This window comes from Pseudorasbora parva, chromosome 21 (assembly GCF_024679245.1).
Source record: "Pseudorasbora parva isolate DD20220531a chromosome 21, ASM2467924v1, whole genome shotgun sequence".
In the NCBI taxonomy this organism is placed as follows: Eukaryota; Metazoa; Chordata; class Actinopteri; order Cypriniformes; family Gobionidae; genus Pseudorasbora; species Pseudorasbora parva.
Window position 1 is genome coordinate 39152280 of NC_090192.1, and position 18635 is coordinate 39170914.

The following is an 18635-nucleotide window of genomic DNA, read 5'->3' on the forward strand; positions in this document are numbered from 1 at the left end:
TATTTAATTATCTTCTTTTTATCGTTCGGTTTGATTTTCTAAACCTTTATTTTGTATATGTTGTGGTTCACTTCCGGTTATGTTGTTTCCGCCGTCTTCGCGTTCATGTTGTATTATTATTGTGGATTTATCATTGATCGGAACATATCCAGCTGTCATTTCCATCACATTTCTGACCGTCAGGATGATCCCGACCGAAGACGCGTCAGCTCGGAAGCGAGTAATAGAGGACAAACTCAAACAGGTTCGGGAAAAAACAGGAAGAATGAAGAATAAAAGGAGAATCCCGTGATCAGGGAGAGGCTGTTATCAATGTCATTTACGATCAGCTACACTGAAAATCTGCATGATTGACATGAAAACAACGCCTTTTAAAAGCTTCATGATAGAAACATGATAATGCCATGTTGATGGGGTGTATTTACTTTGACAGTTTAGTATATTTTAGAGTGTACATTGATCTTGATCTGCGTGTTTAATTTATAATCTCCAGGAACAAGAAACTCTGTCCTTTATTCGTGAAAGCCTGGAGAAGAGCGATCAGCTGACTAAAGGAATGGTGAGATATTGTGTCTCTGTGTGAGAGAGAGAGAGTGAGAGTGTGAGATAGTGTGTATGTGTGTGTGAGAGAGAGAGAGAGTGAGTGTGTCTGTGTGTGTGAGAGAGAGTGAGAGTGTGTATGTGTGTGTGAGAGAGAGAGAGAGAGAGAGAGAGAGAGAGTGTGTCTGTGTGTGTGTATGTGTGTGTGTGTGAGAGAGAGAGAGAGAGAGAGAGAGAGAGAGAGAGAGAGAGAGAGAGAGCTGTACCTATCATAGTTAATTGTAATAGGTGAACCCATGAATGTTTTGGTTCTCTAAGGTGTCCATCCTGTCGTCGTTCGAGAGCCGTCTGATGCAGCTGGAGAACTCCATAATCCCGGTTCATAAGCAGACCGAGAATCTGCAGCGACTGCAGGAGAACGTGGACAAAACTCTGTCCTGCATGGATCACGTCATCAGCTACTATCATGTGGCCAAAGACACCGACAAGATCATCCGGGAAGGGTGAGTGGGACTGAGACTCTCGTTTAGATCCATCCATCCATCCTCATGTACTCATAGGGGTCGATCTCTTCTCCTGCAGCCCATCTGGTCGTCTGGACGAGTATCTGGCCTGCATTGCAAAGATCCAGAAAGCGGTGGAGTATTTCCAGGACAACAATCCCGACAGTCCGGAGCTCAACACAGTGGTACGTTCTTCATCCTCTCACAATCCTCTCCCTGTCCTTCAGTGTGAGTAAAGTGTTGATCAGCGAGGGCTGTGCTGTTGCAGAAAGCTCGTTTCGAGAAAGGAAAGGAGCTTCTGGAGGCGGAGTTTCGCGGTCAGCTGACGCGGTACAGTAAGCCAGTGCCGCCCGTCCTCATCCTGGACGCCATCGGAGGAGACGAGGACATGGAGGTGCAGGAAGACGTGATGCTGGAGCATCTGCCCGAAGCTGCGCTGCAGGACATCATCTGCATCTCTGCCTGGCTGGTGGAGTATGGACGCAACCAAGGTGGACACACACACACACGCACGCACACAAACGCTAAAAGGGTTACATCAGTGATTTAGCATTAAGCTTTGTATTTAAACTGGGTCATTAATGTACTAGAAATGTGAAATTATTTTTGAATTTGGTGCCTTCTAGACTGAGAAAAGACAGAAAATGTATTTTTGTCTCATGGGGATGAAAGACAACATCTCCCAGAATGCATTGCTTCGCTGCCCAACGAGGCCACTCCCAAAGCCACCACTACTGGATCACTTGCACACCGCGGTTGTTTTCATAAAATCAGTTCAGTTAGAAAACAGACACTACAATTAAAACTGAAGGTGTTTGTTCAAGATAATGTGTGTGAGCCGAGCGAGAGTCACGGCACAAACACTGCAGGAGTCAGAATACATTCATCGTGATGTCTGCGCTGAGGTAAACACGACTGCGCTGTGGCAGTCGTTCTCAGCGCGTTTTCAGTCTGGAGCAAACCACTTCATGCCTTTGGAAGCTTCACTTTCATAGGAATTAATTGGAGAAGTTGAAACACTAACTTTGTTCCGCACCGCTCCGTTTACATGAATGAGCCGAGCCAAGTGCTGTTAGTGCGATACCACCCTCTGTCTTAATGAGTCATTTACTGAAATGCGAAAAAAAAACCGTTACCCTCCAATAGGGCGTTATTTGAGGGACAGCCAATTGTAGGGGTTTCCAAAACCCTAGTGGACAATATTAAAGGGGTACTTCAGCGCTGGGAAGATGAATCTGTATTTAAACTGGGTCATCAATGTAGTAGAAATGTGAAATTATTTTTGAATTTGGTGCTTTCTAGACTGAGAAAAGACAGAAAATGTATTTTTGTCTCATGGGGATGAAAGACTACAATTCCCAGAATGCTTCGCTGCCCTGTGAGGCCACTCCCGCTACTGGATTACTGTGACTGAGTTGGAGAAGACACTACAATTAAAAACTGAACGTGTGTGTTCAATATAATGAGTGAGTCACGCACGAGTCTCACAGCACTGAGCACTGACTGCAGGAGTGAGATAAATGAGCTGATGAGCTCTCGTGATGACAGCTGAGGTAATCGCGACTACACTCGCGGCATACATTCACACAGAAGTTCAGTCTGGCGCTTTTCAGTTCATGCCTTTGCAAGCTTAACTTTCATAGAAATGAATTTGAGAAGTTAAAAGACTTACATTGCTCACCATAGCTCCGTTTAAATGATCCTGTCTGCAAACTGAGCTCTCCCTGCGAGCTGAGTGTGATCTCCCATTCCCCATGCGCGGGTTCAAAACATGTGGAAATGGCTCCCTCTGCTGGCTGTAGTCTTTAGCCTTTGGCCAAACATTCCTCCTATGATGCAAATATCGTCAATTTGCATCATAGGAGGAATTTTTCCAGAAATAAAATGCATAAATCTCTTGTCTCATGGGGATATGAGGGAGGAAAGCACAATCATTTGAATATACTCCAGGGTTTCTACTGATACAAAGCCATATGCTAATCGCTGAAGTAACCCTTTAAGTGCACTCATTCAATCCCACAAAGCACCGCAATAATGAGTGTACAGCCAATGTACTCTCAGCTGCTGTCCAAATTCACTCACTCATTTTCTTCACTCCTTGAAGTGAACCGTATTAGTGGACCGACGTGGGGAATAGTGATTCAGGGTTTGAGGGATGATTTCAGATCCAGTCATTGAGTTTCAGCCGATTCATTCAAAAGGCTGATTCATTCAGGAACAAAGTGTTTGACTGAATGTCGTGTGTGTGTTTGTTTATCTGCAGACTTCATGAACGTGTATTTCCAGGTCCGATCCAGTCAGCTGGATCGGTCCATTAAGGGTTTGAAGGAGCATTTCCGTAAGAACAGCGCCAGCTCCGCCATCCACTCCCCCGCCGTACAGACCAAACGCAAGGAGACGCCCACCAAGAAGGCTCCCAAAAGACCAGGTCAGTGACCTTTAACCCTTGACCTCACCAGATCGGGTCTCTGTGGGCTCCTGATGGATCGCACTCAGGTGTATCTGTCTTCCATGACCTCATTTCCTGTCGAGTTCTCCTCTTTTCCTCTTCCTAGTGTGTGTTCTCACTAACCGACACTTCTCCTCTGCTCGTTTCTCTTCTCTGTCTCACTCGTGTCTGATGATGACAGTCTACATCCCAGGTAAAGTTGAGCGTTATTGTGTGACGTGTCCATCGCTTGTTTCTGTTTGCACAGCCAGAGCTTCACGTTATACACACACGCACACACACACACACACACACACACACTCGAGACAAATTAGCTTATGAACGGCCTGTTCACATGCAACACAACCGGTTGTCACTAGTAAAATTTGCTAGCCAAATACATCCAAAAAGTATACCTGTATATATATTTTGAAGAACAAAAATGGCCTTTGTGGCGAATCAAAAAAAAAAAAACATACTACTTTTCAAAAGTTTGTGGTCAGTAAGATGTTTGTAGTGTTTTGAAAAAACTGTTAATAATTTAATTTAATAATTTAAATTATTAAATATAATTATTACAGAGTCTCATTTATGTGATCAAAAATACAGTAAAATAGTGTAATATTATTCAAGTGTAAATCATCAGTTCTCTATGTGAATATATAGTAAAGTGTGATTTATTCCTGTGATCAAAGCTGAATTTATCATCATTACTCCAGTCTTCAGTGTCACATGATCCTTCACTAATCACTCTCAGATGAGGATCAACACACATTTAGGATTATTATCAGTGTTTAAACATATTTGTTCATATTTTTGTGGAAACTGTGATACATTTTATCTGGATTCTTTGAATAGAAAGTTCAAAAGAACAGCATTTATTTGAAATTGAAATATTTCATAATATTTCAAATGTGTTAATGGTTATTATTGATGCGTTTAATGCATCCTTGCCGAATAAAAGTATGTTTTTTAAATAATCTTACTGACCCCAAACTGTTGGATGGTTGTGTATGTAGTGTGATATTTGTTTGTACTGGTCTGATGGACTCAAATGCAGAACAACATTTTCTATAAAAAAAAGTCTTTATGCAGCCATTTTTGTCTTTGCTGTATTCAGCTCAGTACAAAAATAATAAATGAGACCGTCCTTGCGTAAATTGTCATGCAGATCAAATGGCAAATTATTTAAGAGTGGTTTTATGAACCATTTAGACAGAAATCATTCTCCTCATGTTTCTTAAAGGTGCAGTAAGCGATTTCTGAGAAACGCTGTTGATATTTGAAATGACCAATCCAAACACACCCCTATCTTGATAGCTCCGCCCCATTAACACGCAATGCAATAAAGGCATCTCCCCTTTAATGAGTAGACACGCCCCTTATTGCTGATTAACTCCACTTTTAACAGCGTTTCTCAGAAATCGCTTACTGCACCTTTACACACACACAGGAAGACACACAGTAGCGATAGATTCATATATCAGCCAGGCTGATTCATTTTCATATTATTGTTAATAATTAGGTTAACTAGTACTAGTGTTTTATTGTGTATAGCCGGCGTTTCTCCTGTCTCTTGTAGCTGTGCATCAGTTTGAAGCGCTTACTTCAGTCTTGCACACTGTATTTTCTGTGTGTGTGGAGGGTGTGTTTTGTTGGCTAACAGCACTCTATTGCATATGAAGTGTCTCAACAGTGAGAAAGGAAGTGCTTTGTTTTCTACTAACACTCAGTGCATGTTCACGGCTCGGCCACACTGTGGCGCTGTGACTGTCCGGCCCTCTCTTTGTCATGCTTGACACTTACATCTACTGCACATTAACTGCTTATTAAAGGGGACAATCACATTTTCTTTGATATTTTGATCTTTGTATTATTTATTATTATTTGTATGATTTAGATATTCTAACACAAAATGGTTCTAATCAGCTAAAACTGCTCTTCATGAATACAACAAGTTGATTAATTTTTGCCCTTCTTTCTTTGCATATCAACACACATATTTAGTGTTTAGCCAGCGTTATAATAGAGCTTATTTGCATACACACACATCTATAATAACAGCCTGTTAAACGAGGAGTGTAAATGCTCTTGAAAATTTAAATGAAGATGGGAAACTTGTTTAACAGAGACATTAGAAAAACTAATTTGACATAATAAAATGATGATATGACCCCTTTAAGACACATGCCTTTTGTTCTGTTTGAGCCGCACAATGACTCTCATGTGTTTGTTCAGTATAAGTTTATGTAGATTGTTGTGATGTTTGCGCTGATATTAACATCACTGTTCATGACACAATGCTGTAGATCAAGAGCTGTGATTGATTAACCGGTTGTATTTTCTCCTCAGTGTGTTTGTCGTGTTCTGACTGTTTCGCTGTAGACACTGTGATAATATGTGATGTGATGCTTGTGTGCACTGCAAACGAACTGTAGCGTGTGCGTGTGCGTGTGTGCGTGTGTGTGTGTGTGTGTGTGCCTGTGTGTGTGTAAGCAAGGTCCAAAATTAACTTTTTGCCACTCCTGCCAATGACGAGTCAATTGAGAAAATCTACCAGCTATGAATAATTATTAAATATTATTACACACCAGTAAACTTTGGTAAAATATAAATTTGATAAAATAATATGTATTTGATATTATGGTAATATTTTTTCCCCTTATATTAAAATATGTGATTTGTGGTATTATATACAAGTATTTTCATGTGTATTTTTTGTGGCTTAATATGTAATATAATATTATTTTTCTTTATTACAATAAACCTTGCAATATTAAACTTCATCATAATAACATACCAGTTAACAAAATAAAAAATTCATAACAAATATATTATTGTATTATTTACCATACTGTTTTTTTCCTTCAAAAATAAGCAAATAAACAATTACTAGCTACATGAAAAGTAAATAAAGTCCACTTTAAATGTTAAAGTAAAGGCACGATGATTACATAAGCATTATGCATTTAGGCTCTCAAATAAAAATACTATAAATTATAATTCATCTTCAAAAGAGCTCACTAATTTTACCCATGTATTTATAAATATATAAAAAATTGGTTTGTAAAGGGTTTCTGTAAAATCAAATCTTTAGTTTAATATTTTTCACTTTTTATTTTACAATTTTTTATTTTCAAAATTTGATGGTGAATATAAAGAGATTTCAAAACAAATGACTTTTTGTATATTTTTTATTTTCTTTGAATTGCTCATGTCAATTTTATGCCAAGTAAAATGTCTAATGTCATTTTGCATCTCAGGCAAATGCATCCTGATTTAAAGGGACAGTTCATCCAAAAATGAAGATTCTGTCATCATTTATTCAACTTTAAGTTGTTTCAAACCTGTATGAGTTTTGTTCTTCTGTTTACGGTAACAATTTACTTCTATAGAAATACAACGGCTTTCGTAAACATGTTAATTAAAATATCTTCTTTTATGTTCATCAGCAGAAAGAAACTCATACAGATTTGGAACAACTGAAACCTTCGTTTTCGGGTGCACTGTCCCTTTAAGAGATATTTGAGGTTTGACCGTTAAAAATGCTACAGTTCCTAATAAAGTTGCCAACAAACAGGAGCTGCCGGTTATTTCTGTAACTCTCATTTGCCGTCTGTCAGAGGTTAACGTTGGACCGTGTGTGTGTGTGTGTGTGATCGCTGTGGTGTGCTTTAGTCACGGAGGGATCTGGATTTCTCTCAGTTGTTCCTCTGGTGAACAGGGTTTCAGACGCCCTTCCTCTTCCTCTACCTCACGGTGTCTTCCTCTGTTTTCCTCCTTACACACCCTGCTACTATCCCCCCTTCTCTGTCTCTTTCTCTCTGTTTCGGTGTTGATGGGAGCAGGCACGATCCGTAAGGCTCAGAATCTGCTCAAACAGTACTCTCAGCATGGCCTGGATGGAAAAAAGGGTTCTAACCTCACTCCTCTGGAAGGTAAAGCACGCTGTCTTTCTGGTTTCCTTCTGCCTCTACGGTTCCTCTCACTTTTGCTGTTTTTGAACTGTTGCTCCTGCGTTTGGGAAAACAACAGTCGGAGGAAACAGAAACTTATGGGCCACGGTGGTAAATCGGCCTCAGGATGGAGAGCGAGAGAGAGAGAGAGAGAGAGAGAGAGAGAGAGAGACCTTCCTGTGTGCCACTGTTTGTCCGTATTCGTTTAATATTGCTATCAGATTTTGAGATTATCCTATTATAATTGTTAGAATTTCCAAGGATCTGCATTCTCCTCTAAAAGTGATCGGGCAGACCAAACCGTAAGTCATAGGCCCCTTTCACACTGCGATTCCGGCAAATACACGGATAATGTGACCCGGCATTTGTTCCCGGGCCGTTAGATTTGGTCCATTCACACTGCCAGCGAAATACCGTAATATGTGCGCTTTCACACACAACCCATAACGGTCCCGGATCGAGTTGACACGTGACATCCGGATGTGACGTATAACGGCGAGCGATCTCAGCTTCAGCGCGGATAGTAAGGAGCTCCGTGGTCTCGACTTGTGTCCAGTTAGCGCTCATTTCTGCTTGTTTAATTTTAGTTTCTTTTGTATACGAACACTCTCTGCGTTTAAAACACCGACGAGCTCTTCTGGCACTGCAGGGTTGTGTTATTGAACAAACAAGCTCTAGGAGTCGCACGATAACTACGTCATCACTACGCACACGTTGCGGCATTAGTTTTGGCTTTTGTTCACACAGCGCTCGTCCTGGATCGAACCCCGCAATGTTACTAGGTCCCCGACCCGGGTTCAATTCGGTAATCTATTCCGGGACGTGGTTGCTTTCACACAGAAGGCGACCCGGCAATGTTCCGGGAATATTGCGGGTCCGACGTGCAGTGTGAAAGGGGCTATAGAGGCTTAACTTTGAGGGATGGTAGTACCCTATCCGTCTACAATGTCACCAAATCTAGTCCCAATCAGCTGGGGGCGCTACAGCGCTCAAAAGTACACAATGGCTCATAACTCCCAAACTGTTTGTCGCAGAACTTCTCAGGTATTTTGGATATTTCGAAAAACCTACTTTTGCAAACTAATCCTTGTTTTTTTGTCCGATCGGAACCAAACAGTGCAGAAAGGTACTCTGGAGTCTTGGTTTGCCAAAATGTTCGAAGTGTCCGTGGCCACTTTTACTAAAATAACTTGGTTTGGGCTCGGTCACGTGAAAAAGGACTGGATGACTGGCCACTTGGTGGCGCTAAAACAGCTATAGCTATGCAACATGCCATTTTTAATATACAATCAGATCAATGTGGCACAAAAACATGTGGATTTAAATAAAGGTGACATTGTTAAACCTAAAAACATGGCGATCAACAGCAGCATTTAACAAAATATTTTTCCAAGTACATTGCCACCAAATTTCGCAGAACATGTCAAATTTGCTGCAAAACCTTTGACTTATTAATTGCTTAACTACCACTATGTATGATATCAGATACTATCAGTGTTGTTATTGTTAACTAAAACTATTAAAATAGTTCTCCGATAGAATAAAAAATATAAATATTAGAAAATGTAATACAAAACCTAATTAGGAACTGACTAACTGAAATAATTGAAGTACTAAAATGACTGAAACAGAAATGTAAAAATGAAAGCTAAATAGATATATTTAAAAAAAAAAAATTGCAAAAATATAAAATTACTAAAACTCACTAAAATAATAGTTTAGCTAAGCAAAATTGTAAAATTAATTTTACTTATTTGTTAAATTAATAAATACTCTAATATTATTTCAAAAATACTAAAATAATGTAAAAATTATTGCTGCCTTAAATTTCTAAGTATATCAAATTGGATGTTTAAGTAATTGAACTTAAATTACATTTAACTGAGTTGAATCTTGTATAACTTACCAAACTCATTTTGATGAGTTACAGCAATGTAAGAACATGTTGTCATAACTTTTTGATCATATATATATATATATATATATATATATATATATATATATATATATATATATATATATATATATATATATATATTTATTTTTTCTAAATTGTAAGTCCAAATTAAAGTGTTCCAAGCAGGAAGTTAACTTTTTGAGTGGCAGCAGGAAGAGTGCGCTCATGTTTTTCTCTCGAACTGTCGCCCCATCACTGTTTCCCATAAGTCTCTGTGCTTTGCTGGGTCCATCGGTGCACTTAGAAACCCCACTAACATCCTAAAACAAGTGGCCTTTACTCCCTCTATGGCCTGGGGTGAGTGACCTGGGTCATGTGACTATATCCTAACCAATCAGGTTTCGAACATGACCTGCGTGGGGTTAAGCACCTATCTGACGACAAGCATGGGGCGGCTACAGGTGAGTCTGACCTCAAAGATTCAATACCAGTTACTTGACCCTGTGAAATGATGTGATGTCAACACACAATCTTGTGGCTTTATGTTCAAAATAACGTGTATTTTAATGTTCATCCAGGTGGCTTTAAGTGTTTCTGAGGGTCATAATCAACAGTATGTCTAAGATAGCTTCAGTTTTTCAAACCGTTTAACACTAAACATTTGTTTAAGAGAGGTTAAAGCAGAGCTGGAGGGGTTTAAATCGGTCATTTAACACTGAATCATCAATCAAATTCAATTTTTACAATCATATTTCAATGTCAACATCAGGTTGCAATGATTTGAACATCCAATAACGAGTCTCACTGATATGCGATGCATCAACATGTATGATCAGTATGATCTTATGAGACTTGTTCACTTTGGAGTGATTAGATGTGTAGAAATGTGATGTGTCATTTAGTGCATGTAATACATTTCAGTGAAAGCTTTGAAATTGCCACATTTCAATTGACTCTTTATGTCATATTTGTAGGTTTTTGATCTCTCATTGATCAATTTCATTTACAGCTCTATTTGTATCACCAGCGGGCGGCACCAAACAGAATTTCAATAATAATTGCTTTATTTAATGATCAGTGTGCTATTGTTCAAACTTGATTACATCTATGCATTTGACTTATTTTAAGATATACATGTGATCAGTTCATGCAGTCCCAAGGGAATCGAACCCATGAGCTCTTTTCATTGGTTGAGCCGGTGTTAATATTTCAAGCCCCTCAGAAAACATATTTTAATGATTTTATTATTTCAAAATGAGTGTATTTGAATGTGTTTTTTCTTGAGATCTTACAGGTGTGTGTGTGTTTGTCTCAGGGAAGGATGACGTGTTGGACATCGAGATTGATTCGTACATCCACTGCATCAGCGCGTTTGTGAAGCTGGCTCAGAGCGAGTACGCTTTACTGACCGAGATCATTCCAGAACATCACCAGAAAAAGACCTTCGACTCGCTCATACAGGTGCGTGCCAAGCTCTGTGTGTGGTTCCTGTATGTATGTATGTGTGTGTGTGTGTGTTTAATTTGATGCCGTTGCAGGAGGCGCTGGATAATTTGATGTTGGAAGGTGATAACATCATCTCAGCGGCGCGCAGAGCCATAATGAGACACGATTACTCGGCCGTGCTGACCATCTTCCCCATCCTGCGCCACCTTAAACAGACCAAACCGGACTTTGACGTCACTCTTCAGGTAGGCGGAGGAAGAGAGTACACACACGTGAAAAGAAATACAGTTTTGCATTGGGCTGTGTTGGCTGATGATGTAATTTATTTTGTTGCGGGGCAGGGAACGGCTGCCAGCACCAAGAACAAGCTCCCGGCTCTCATCACCTCTATGGAGACCATCGGAGCGAAAGCACTCGAGGAGTTTGCTGACAGTATTAAGGTAAGACTGACTGCAGAGTAATGATCATGGAAAGGCAAGGTTTGTAAGTTCAAACCGTGCAGAATTACAGCAATAATTAACTGATAATATCAGGTTTACTGGGAGAAAATAAAAGAATAAACACTAGCCTGGAGCGGAGCAAAGTCTCAAGTGACCATCGTACTCCAGGTCACATGACCATTCCTCATTTTAATGTATTAATTTATGTAATTTTATTATGATAAAAAAAAATTTTTTCATTTATTATAAAAAAATAGTACATTTTATAATTTTGATTTAATATTTGATTTAATATTTTGATTATGATTTTATATATATATATAATCGTAACGTCATACATTTGTTGTTTTATTTAAAATTAAATCATTATTATTATTTATTAATTATTATTAATCAAAAAGTAATTACGAATTAATTAATAGCATTAAAAATGCTACTTATTACTTAATTCAATATAGATATAATCTAAAATGATTTAAATGTAAGTTTTTTTATTAATTTTATATTTTTTTTATATTACATAAAAAATATTTTAATATATGTAATATATGTGTATATATAATTATTTTTATTTACATTTATAATCATTATTATTATTATTAACAATAATATTAGATGTAAATACATTCCATTCCATACATTATGCCATTTTAATAATGGGTATTTTAATATTCTGGCATTGTAATCATCTCTACTCCAACAGAACGATCCAGATAAAGAGTACAACATGCCCAAAGACGGAACCGTGCATGAGCTCACAAGCAATGTAAGATCTCTTCATCGTCCATTTTATACTGTAAAATACAGTAAACAAAAAGAAAACAGACCACAAGAAACAACAAACGACAAACAGACCACAACAAACAACAAGATGCTCTTTCTCTCTCACTGTTTCTCCTCAGGCCATCCTGTTCCTGCAGCAGCTGTTGGATTTCCAGGAAACGGCGGGGGCGATGCTGGCCTCTCAGGGTAAAGCAGGAACACCTAAAACACACACACACACACACACACACACACGCACACATACACATTACATCCAAGACATATTCCTGGATTATTAATCTGCCATTCTGCAGTGAGCTGAAGAGCATGTGTGAGCTCTGTATTGGACAGCTGAGATGTCTGTTTTTGCCATCCTCACCCTCCTGTCTCTCGTTTGTCATCTCTTCACATTTCCTGTGGTCTGCATTTCCTTTCCCTTTGGTTTTCCTGTCACGCTCATTCTGAGATCATATTTGGAAAGCAAGTTCAACCATTTTCAGCTTGTTTTCCCCTGAACCATCTTTCTCTGACCTGCACTAAATAATAATAATTTTGCCTCTAAATTACAATATTTTGCTCTAAGTACCGTTTTGGCCGTCAACTAGTACACCGATCAGGCATAACATTATGACCAGCTTCCTAATATTGTGTTGGTCCCCCTTTTGCTGACCTGTCGAGGCATGGACTCCACTAGACCCCTAAAGTTGTGCTGTGGTATCTGGCACCTAGATGTTAGCAGCAGATCCTTTAAGTTCTGTAAGTTGTGAGGTGGAGCCTCCATGGATCGGACGTGTTTGTTCAGCACATCCCACAGATGCTCAATCGGATTGGGATCACCCAGAATTACTGTTTCTATAAAGGGGTGTACATGGTCTGCAACAATGCTTGTGTACATGGGCACCCTGACTGGTCGCCCCATACGCAACAAACTGAGATGCTCTGTGTATTCTGACAGCTTTCTTTCAGAACCAGCATTAACTTCTGGAGCAGTTTGAGCTCTCTGTTTGATCGGACCACACGGGCCAGCCTTCGCTCCCCACGTGCATCAATGACCCTGTGGCCGGTTCTCCACTGTTCCTTCCTTGGAGCACTTTTGATAGATACTGACCACTGCAGACCGGGAACAGCCCACAAGAGCGGCAGTTTTGGAGATGCTCTGACCCAGTCGTCTAGCCATCACAATTTGGCCCTTGTCAAACTCGCTCAAATCATTACGCTTGCCCATTTTTGCTGCTTCTAACACATCAACTCTGAGGACAAAATGTTCACTTGCTGCCTAATATAACCCACCCACTAAAAGGAGCCGTGATATAGAGATGATCAGTGTTATTCACCAGTCATAATGTTATGCCTGTATTTATTAGAGTCGGATCTGCTAAGCAGTCTTGCCTTATTAACAAATGGTCAGAAATGAAATATGATCACGTTCACAACATGTGCATGCCACTCTGTAGCTCCTCTCACTGGTTTCTCAGCTCCGCCCACTCACCTCTGCTTCTGTCACATGATCTCGCTCCCCCACCCTGGCTGGCCGTCTGTGGTTAAGCTCTTCACTAACAGTACTATTTTAACGTCTTGCCCTTTGCCTCTTTCTCTTGTTCTCTTTCTCTCTCTGTTCTGCTTTGCTTCTGCCCTGTAGTTCTCGGGGACACTTACAATATTCCTTTAGACCCCCGAGGTAAGAGCCCGTCGGACGAGTAGAGTGGGACTCCTCCGACTTTACAGGCAACGTGAAACCTCATCGGACTCGCTTTACTTTCTCAATACATGTCGTGAATGATCTGTGATGCACTTTATTCTACTTATGAACATGATTAACTGAGATTATGGGGAAAAGCACTTCATGTTGACATAATATTTCATGTAAAACTGTAAATAATGCAGGATGGGGCTTGATATTGTCTGTTGGGATTTGATTGCATTGCCAAATATTATTGGTTAATATCATTCACAATGTGACCAGAAACATTTATTATGAATGTGAACGAGGCCGATTTGATTTCATGTTGACTTTAAACCCATAACTGTCTTTCTGAATGGCTGACTGTACTTACAGGCTTTCTATAGTGTTTATGATGGTTTCCAGGAGCGTTTGTTTGTGCTGAATCTAATAAGTTGTCTGTAGAAAGGTTCATCTGATGTTATTGGCTCTGAGGATCTTCATGCCATCCCCTACAGCCAGCAGGATATGAAACAATAACTTCTCAGTTATGACGATGTATAGAATGTTATAGCATAGCACAGGAGCTGAGATTTCATCCGATCCGAGTCTTTTATGAGTTATATGTAAGATGTCTGTTATACTGTATGTACGGTAGGATTGAGTTTAAGCAATGAGTTTATGAATGATGTAGATTGAGAATTTGACTGAATGGCTCTTACAGAAGGAGAATTGTCTGTGTGTTACATGAATGAGCGGCTGTTGATGTGTGTGTCTTGTCATTTTCAGAGAGCAGCTCATCTGCCAGCAGCTACAGTTCAGAGTTCAGCCGGAGATTACTGAGCACATACATCTGTAAGACACACACTCACACACTCAAACACTCACTCACAAACCAAACACTCACTCACTCACTCACACACTCAAACACTCACTCACTCACACACTCAAACACTCACACACTCATACACTCAAACACTCACTCAAAATCACTCACACACTCACACACTCAAACACTCACTCACACACTCAAACACTCACACACTCAAACACTCACTCAAAATCACTCACACACACACTCACACACTCACTCACACACTCAAACACTCACTCACTCACACTCAAACACTCACTCACTCACACACTCTCACTCACTCACACACACAATCACTCACTCACTCACTCACTCACTCACAAACACACACACTCACTCACTCACTCACACACTCACTCACTCACACACTCAAACACTCACTCACTCACTCACACACTCAAACACTCACTCACTCACACACTCAAACACTCACTCAAAATCACTCACACACACACACACTCACTCACACACTCAAACACTCACTCACTCACACTCAAACACTCACTCACTCACACACACACACACTCAAACACTCACTCACTTACACTCAAACACTCACTCACTCACACACACAATCACTCACTCACTCACACACTCTCACTTACTCACACACACAATCACTCACTCACTCACTCACTCACTCACTCACTCACTCACAAACACTCACACACACACTCACTCAAACACTCACTCACAATCACTCACACACTCACTCACACACACACACTCAAACACTCACTCACACACACACACTCACTCACTCACTCACACACTCAAACACTCACTCACAAACACTCACTCACACACTCAAACACTCACTCACACACACTCACTCACTCACTCACACACTCAAACACTCACTCACAAACACTCACTCACACACTCAAACACTCACTCACACACACTCACTCACTCACTCACTCACACACACTCAAACACTCACTCACACACACACACACACACACACACACACACACACTCACTCACACACTCACTCACTCACACACTCAAACACTCACTCACTCACTCACACACTCAAACACTCACTCACAAACACACACTCACTCACACACTCACTCACTCACAAACTCACTCACTCACTCACACACTCACTCACACTCAAACACTCACTCACACACACACACACACACACACTCACTCACACACTCAGTCACTCACTCACTCACTAACACACTCAAACATTCACTCACTCACTCACTCACACACTCACACACACAGTCACTCACTCAAACACTCAATCACACTCACTCACTCACAAACATTCACTCAGTCATGCGACGCACTCACACACTCACTCATACACACACTCACAAACATTCATACTCACTCACTCACTCGCTCACTCACAAACATTCATACTCACTCACTCACGCGACGCACTCACTCATACACACACTCACAAACATTCATACTCACTCACGCGACGCACTCACACACGCTCTCTCACACATTCTCTCACAAACACACGACATCAGTAAATTACATTAGATCAATAGATAATGTTGTTTTTGTGCTTCTGTTTGTAGATAAAGTCCTCGGTAACCTTCAGCTCAACCTGTCAAACAAAGCTAAAGTGTATGAAGATCCAGCCCTGCGTGCCGTCTTCCTCCATAACAACTACAACTACATCCTGAAATCCCTGGAGAAGTGAGTACACGGCTCACTGGCCAATCAGACACTGGAACACACTCACCACCAGGCAATCAGACGACTGTTAAAATTACGCTTTCTTCCTCATTTCATATTTAGTTGTTCCTGTTATAGTCACATTAAGGAAATGAAGTGTGATTGACTGCTGTGTGTGTGGTGCAGGTCTGAGCTGATCCAGCTGGTTGCTGTGACTCATAAGAAGGTGGAGAGTTCGTACAGAGAGCTGATCGAGCAGGAGATCCAGAATTACCAGCGCAGGTAAAACCACTCGGTCCAAAACACACCAAACCATCCTGGAGTGATCAACCAATGACCTTCTGACTGTCTGACCTTCTCTCCTACAGCTGGCTGAAGGTCACAGAGCATCTGACCGAGAGAAACATCCCAGCATTCCAGCCTGGAACCAAAGTGAGATGATCACATCCCACACACACACACACACACACACATTAAATGATCTGAGTTTAACCCTTCACTGATGTTTTTGCATGAGCAGCTGAAAGACAAGGAGCGACAGATCATCAAGGACAAGTTTAAGGTGAGAGAGAGTCGCGCATCTCTAATCTGACTGTATCATAATTGATACATTTATTCATAAATGATCAAAACATTACTGATAAACCTGTCACACTTTCTCTCACACACACACACACACACACACACACACACACACACACACACACACACACACACACACTCTCTCAGACATACAAACACTCACTTACACAGATACACTATCTGGCACAATCTCACGCTCACTCTCTCACACACACACACACTCTCTCTCTCTTGCACACTCTCTCACACACTCTCTCTGAAACACACTATCTCACACACGCGCACACACTCTCTCTCTCTTTCTCTCTCCCTCACACACACACTCTTTAATTTAACTAAGATTAACTAAATGTTAATTCAATATAAAGCTAAATTAATATAATACATTTTTAGCAAGTAGAAGTCTTTTAGGATAATTGTCCAAACATCACCGTCATCGTGTGTGTGTGTGTCAGGGTTTTAACGAGGGTCTGGAGGAGCTGTGTAAGATCCAGAAGGGCTGGGCGGTTCCTGATAAAGAGCAGCGTGACGCCATCAGACAGGCTCAGAAGACAGTGGTGTCAGACGCGTATAAAGCCTTCCTCCAGCGGTGAGTGATGCTTCACTTCATATCTCATGTGTGATGAACAGATGTTTATATGCTAATCTGTGTCTTTACAGATGTGCAAACATTTCATTCACCAAAAACCCAGAGAAATACCACCGGTATGCCCCGGAGCAGGTGGAGGAAATGATTGACAAGCTCTTTGACACTTCTGCCTAGGCCACGCCCACTCCTTCGCCATAGCAACGGTGATAGCTCTGGTTTCCCTTGGCGAAAAACATGCTGCTTCCTTTCTAACGTCTGCTTCATAACACACTACTCGACTGGAGCACCACTGTTTGCTTTCTGCTTAATTTTTGTATAAATGTATTTATGTAAATGTTTTTTGGGGATTTAACTGCAATAAATAAATAGAATTCACTCCTGAAATCTCTGCTTCAGCTTTCTTCAATTCAATATCACGGTTTTATATATTGGTAGTTCATCATCATTTATGATAGAAGTTGTTCTACCTGAATCGGTTTGCTTTGGCACAACAGTTGATTAAGTGGACCGCAAGAAAATGTACTTTTACAAGCAAAAAATATATTTTTGTGGGAAAAAAAAATTCTCACCACAACATGAGGTCCTCTCCTTCATGGCCAAGGGAAAATTGGGGGGGCTTGAAAACATAATGGTCATATGACCACATGTGTTCTGTTGACCAGATACTGGGGGTGTCTCACATTACCCCACTCTCCCCTACATTGTCCCTGACACTTGTTATACCAGGACAACATACCCAAAAAGGAGCGCAGACTGGTGACATCAGTTGGGCCTGGGGCCTGCATTATTGCTTGCAGATGTTCTCCATCAGGTTGTATTTTTTCAATCATATGTAGACAAGCCTCGCTGAGGCGTTTGAGCACAGCATCCAAGGCAATGTCATGTTCTTGCTGTATTTGTCTGAACAGATAATGTCATCTAAGTAATTCTGTACACTGGGAAAAACCAGAGGTGGAAAGAGTAACAAAATATTCTACTCAAGTAAAAGTACTGTTACTTCAAAGAAATTTTACTTAAGTACAAGTAAAATTACTGGTCTAAAAATTTACTCAAGTAAAAGTAAAAAGTAGCTCATTTAAAATGTACTCAGAGTAAAAGTTACTTAGTTACTTTTTAACAGTGGGGGTGGGGGACTCTCCCTGTAGGGTTGTGATAGAATGAGATTTTCACGATATGACAACTATCTCAGAAAACATCAATTAAACATTTACTGTACCTATTATTAAAAGATGGTTATTATCACTAGTTAAAATGATGTTAAATGAATGAAGAAGATTGGTCTTTTTTTATTTGGTTGAACAAATGCTTTAT

General features: G+C 40.3%; 1 protein-coding gene across 11 annotated transcripts; it reads left to right on the forward strand.

Moving 5' to 3' along the window:
- Positions 1-81: 81 nt before the first annotated feature.
- On the forward strand, positions 82-17699 carry exoc7 (exocyst complex component 7). 11 transcript variants are annotated; one of them, XM_067429760.1, is made up of 22 exons: positions 82-244; positions 494-559; positions 859-1043; positions 1123-1228; positions 1312-1534; positions 3307-3471; positions 3674-3685; positions 7320-7409; positions 9723-9785; positions 10640-10785; positions 10863-11015; positions 11112-11210; positions 11914-11976; positions 12113-12179; positions 13612-13650; positions 14422-14487; positions 16054-16174; positions 16340-16435; positions 16522-16585; positions 16674-16715; positions 17191-17324; positions 17396-17699. In XM_067429760.1, exons 1-22 carry the CDS (start codon positions 185-187, stop codon positions 17496-17498), a joined length of 2163 nt encoding a protein of 720 aa, XP_067285861.1. In that variant the 5' UTR covers positions 82-184; the 3' UTR covers positions 17499-17699. The 11 variants fall into 11 exon arrangements, with proteins under 11 accessions (XP_067285861.1, XP_067285853.1, XP_067285862.1 ...); XM_067429752.1 differs by lacking the exon at positions 9723-9785; XM_067429761.1 differs by lacking the exon at positions 3674-3685.
- The last annotated feature ends 936 nt before the right edge of the window (positions 17700-18635 follow it).

What these genes read in the sequence shown, in the direction of transcription:
- exoc7 (XM_067429760.1), top strand. Translation starts at nt 185, where the DNA reads ATGATCCCGACCGAAGACGCGTCAGCTCGGAAGCGAGTAATAGAGGAC. An exon ending in ATCAGCTGACTAAAGGAATG is followed by an intron (nt 560 to 858) that starts GTGAGATATTGT and finishes TGGTTCTCTAAG; the next exon opens with GTGTCCATCCTGTCGTCGTT. An exon ending in ACTTTGACGTCACTCTTCAG is followed by an intron (nt 11,016 to 11,111) that starts GTAGGCGGAGGA and finishes GTTGCGGGGCAG; the next exon opens with GGAACGGCTGCCAGCACCAA.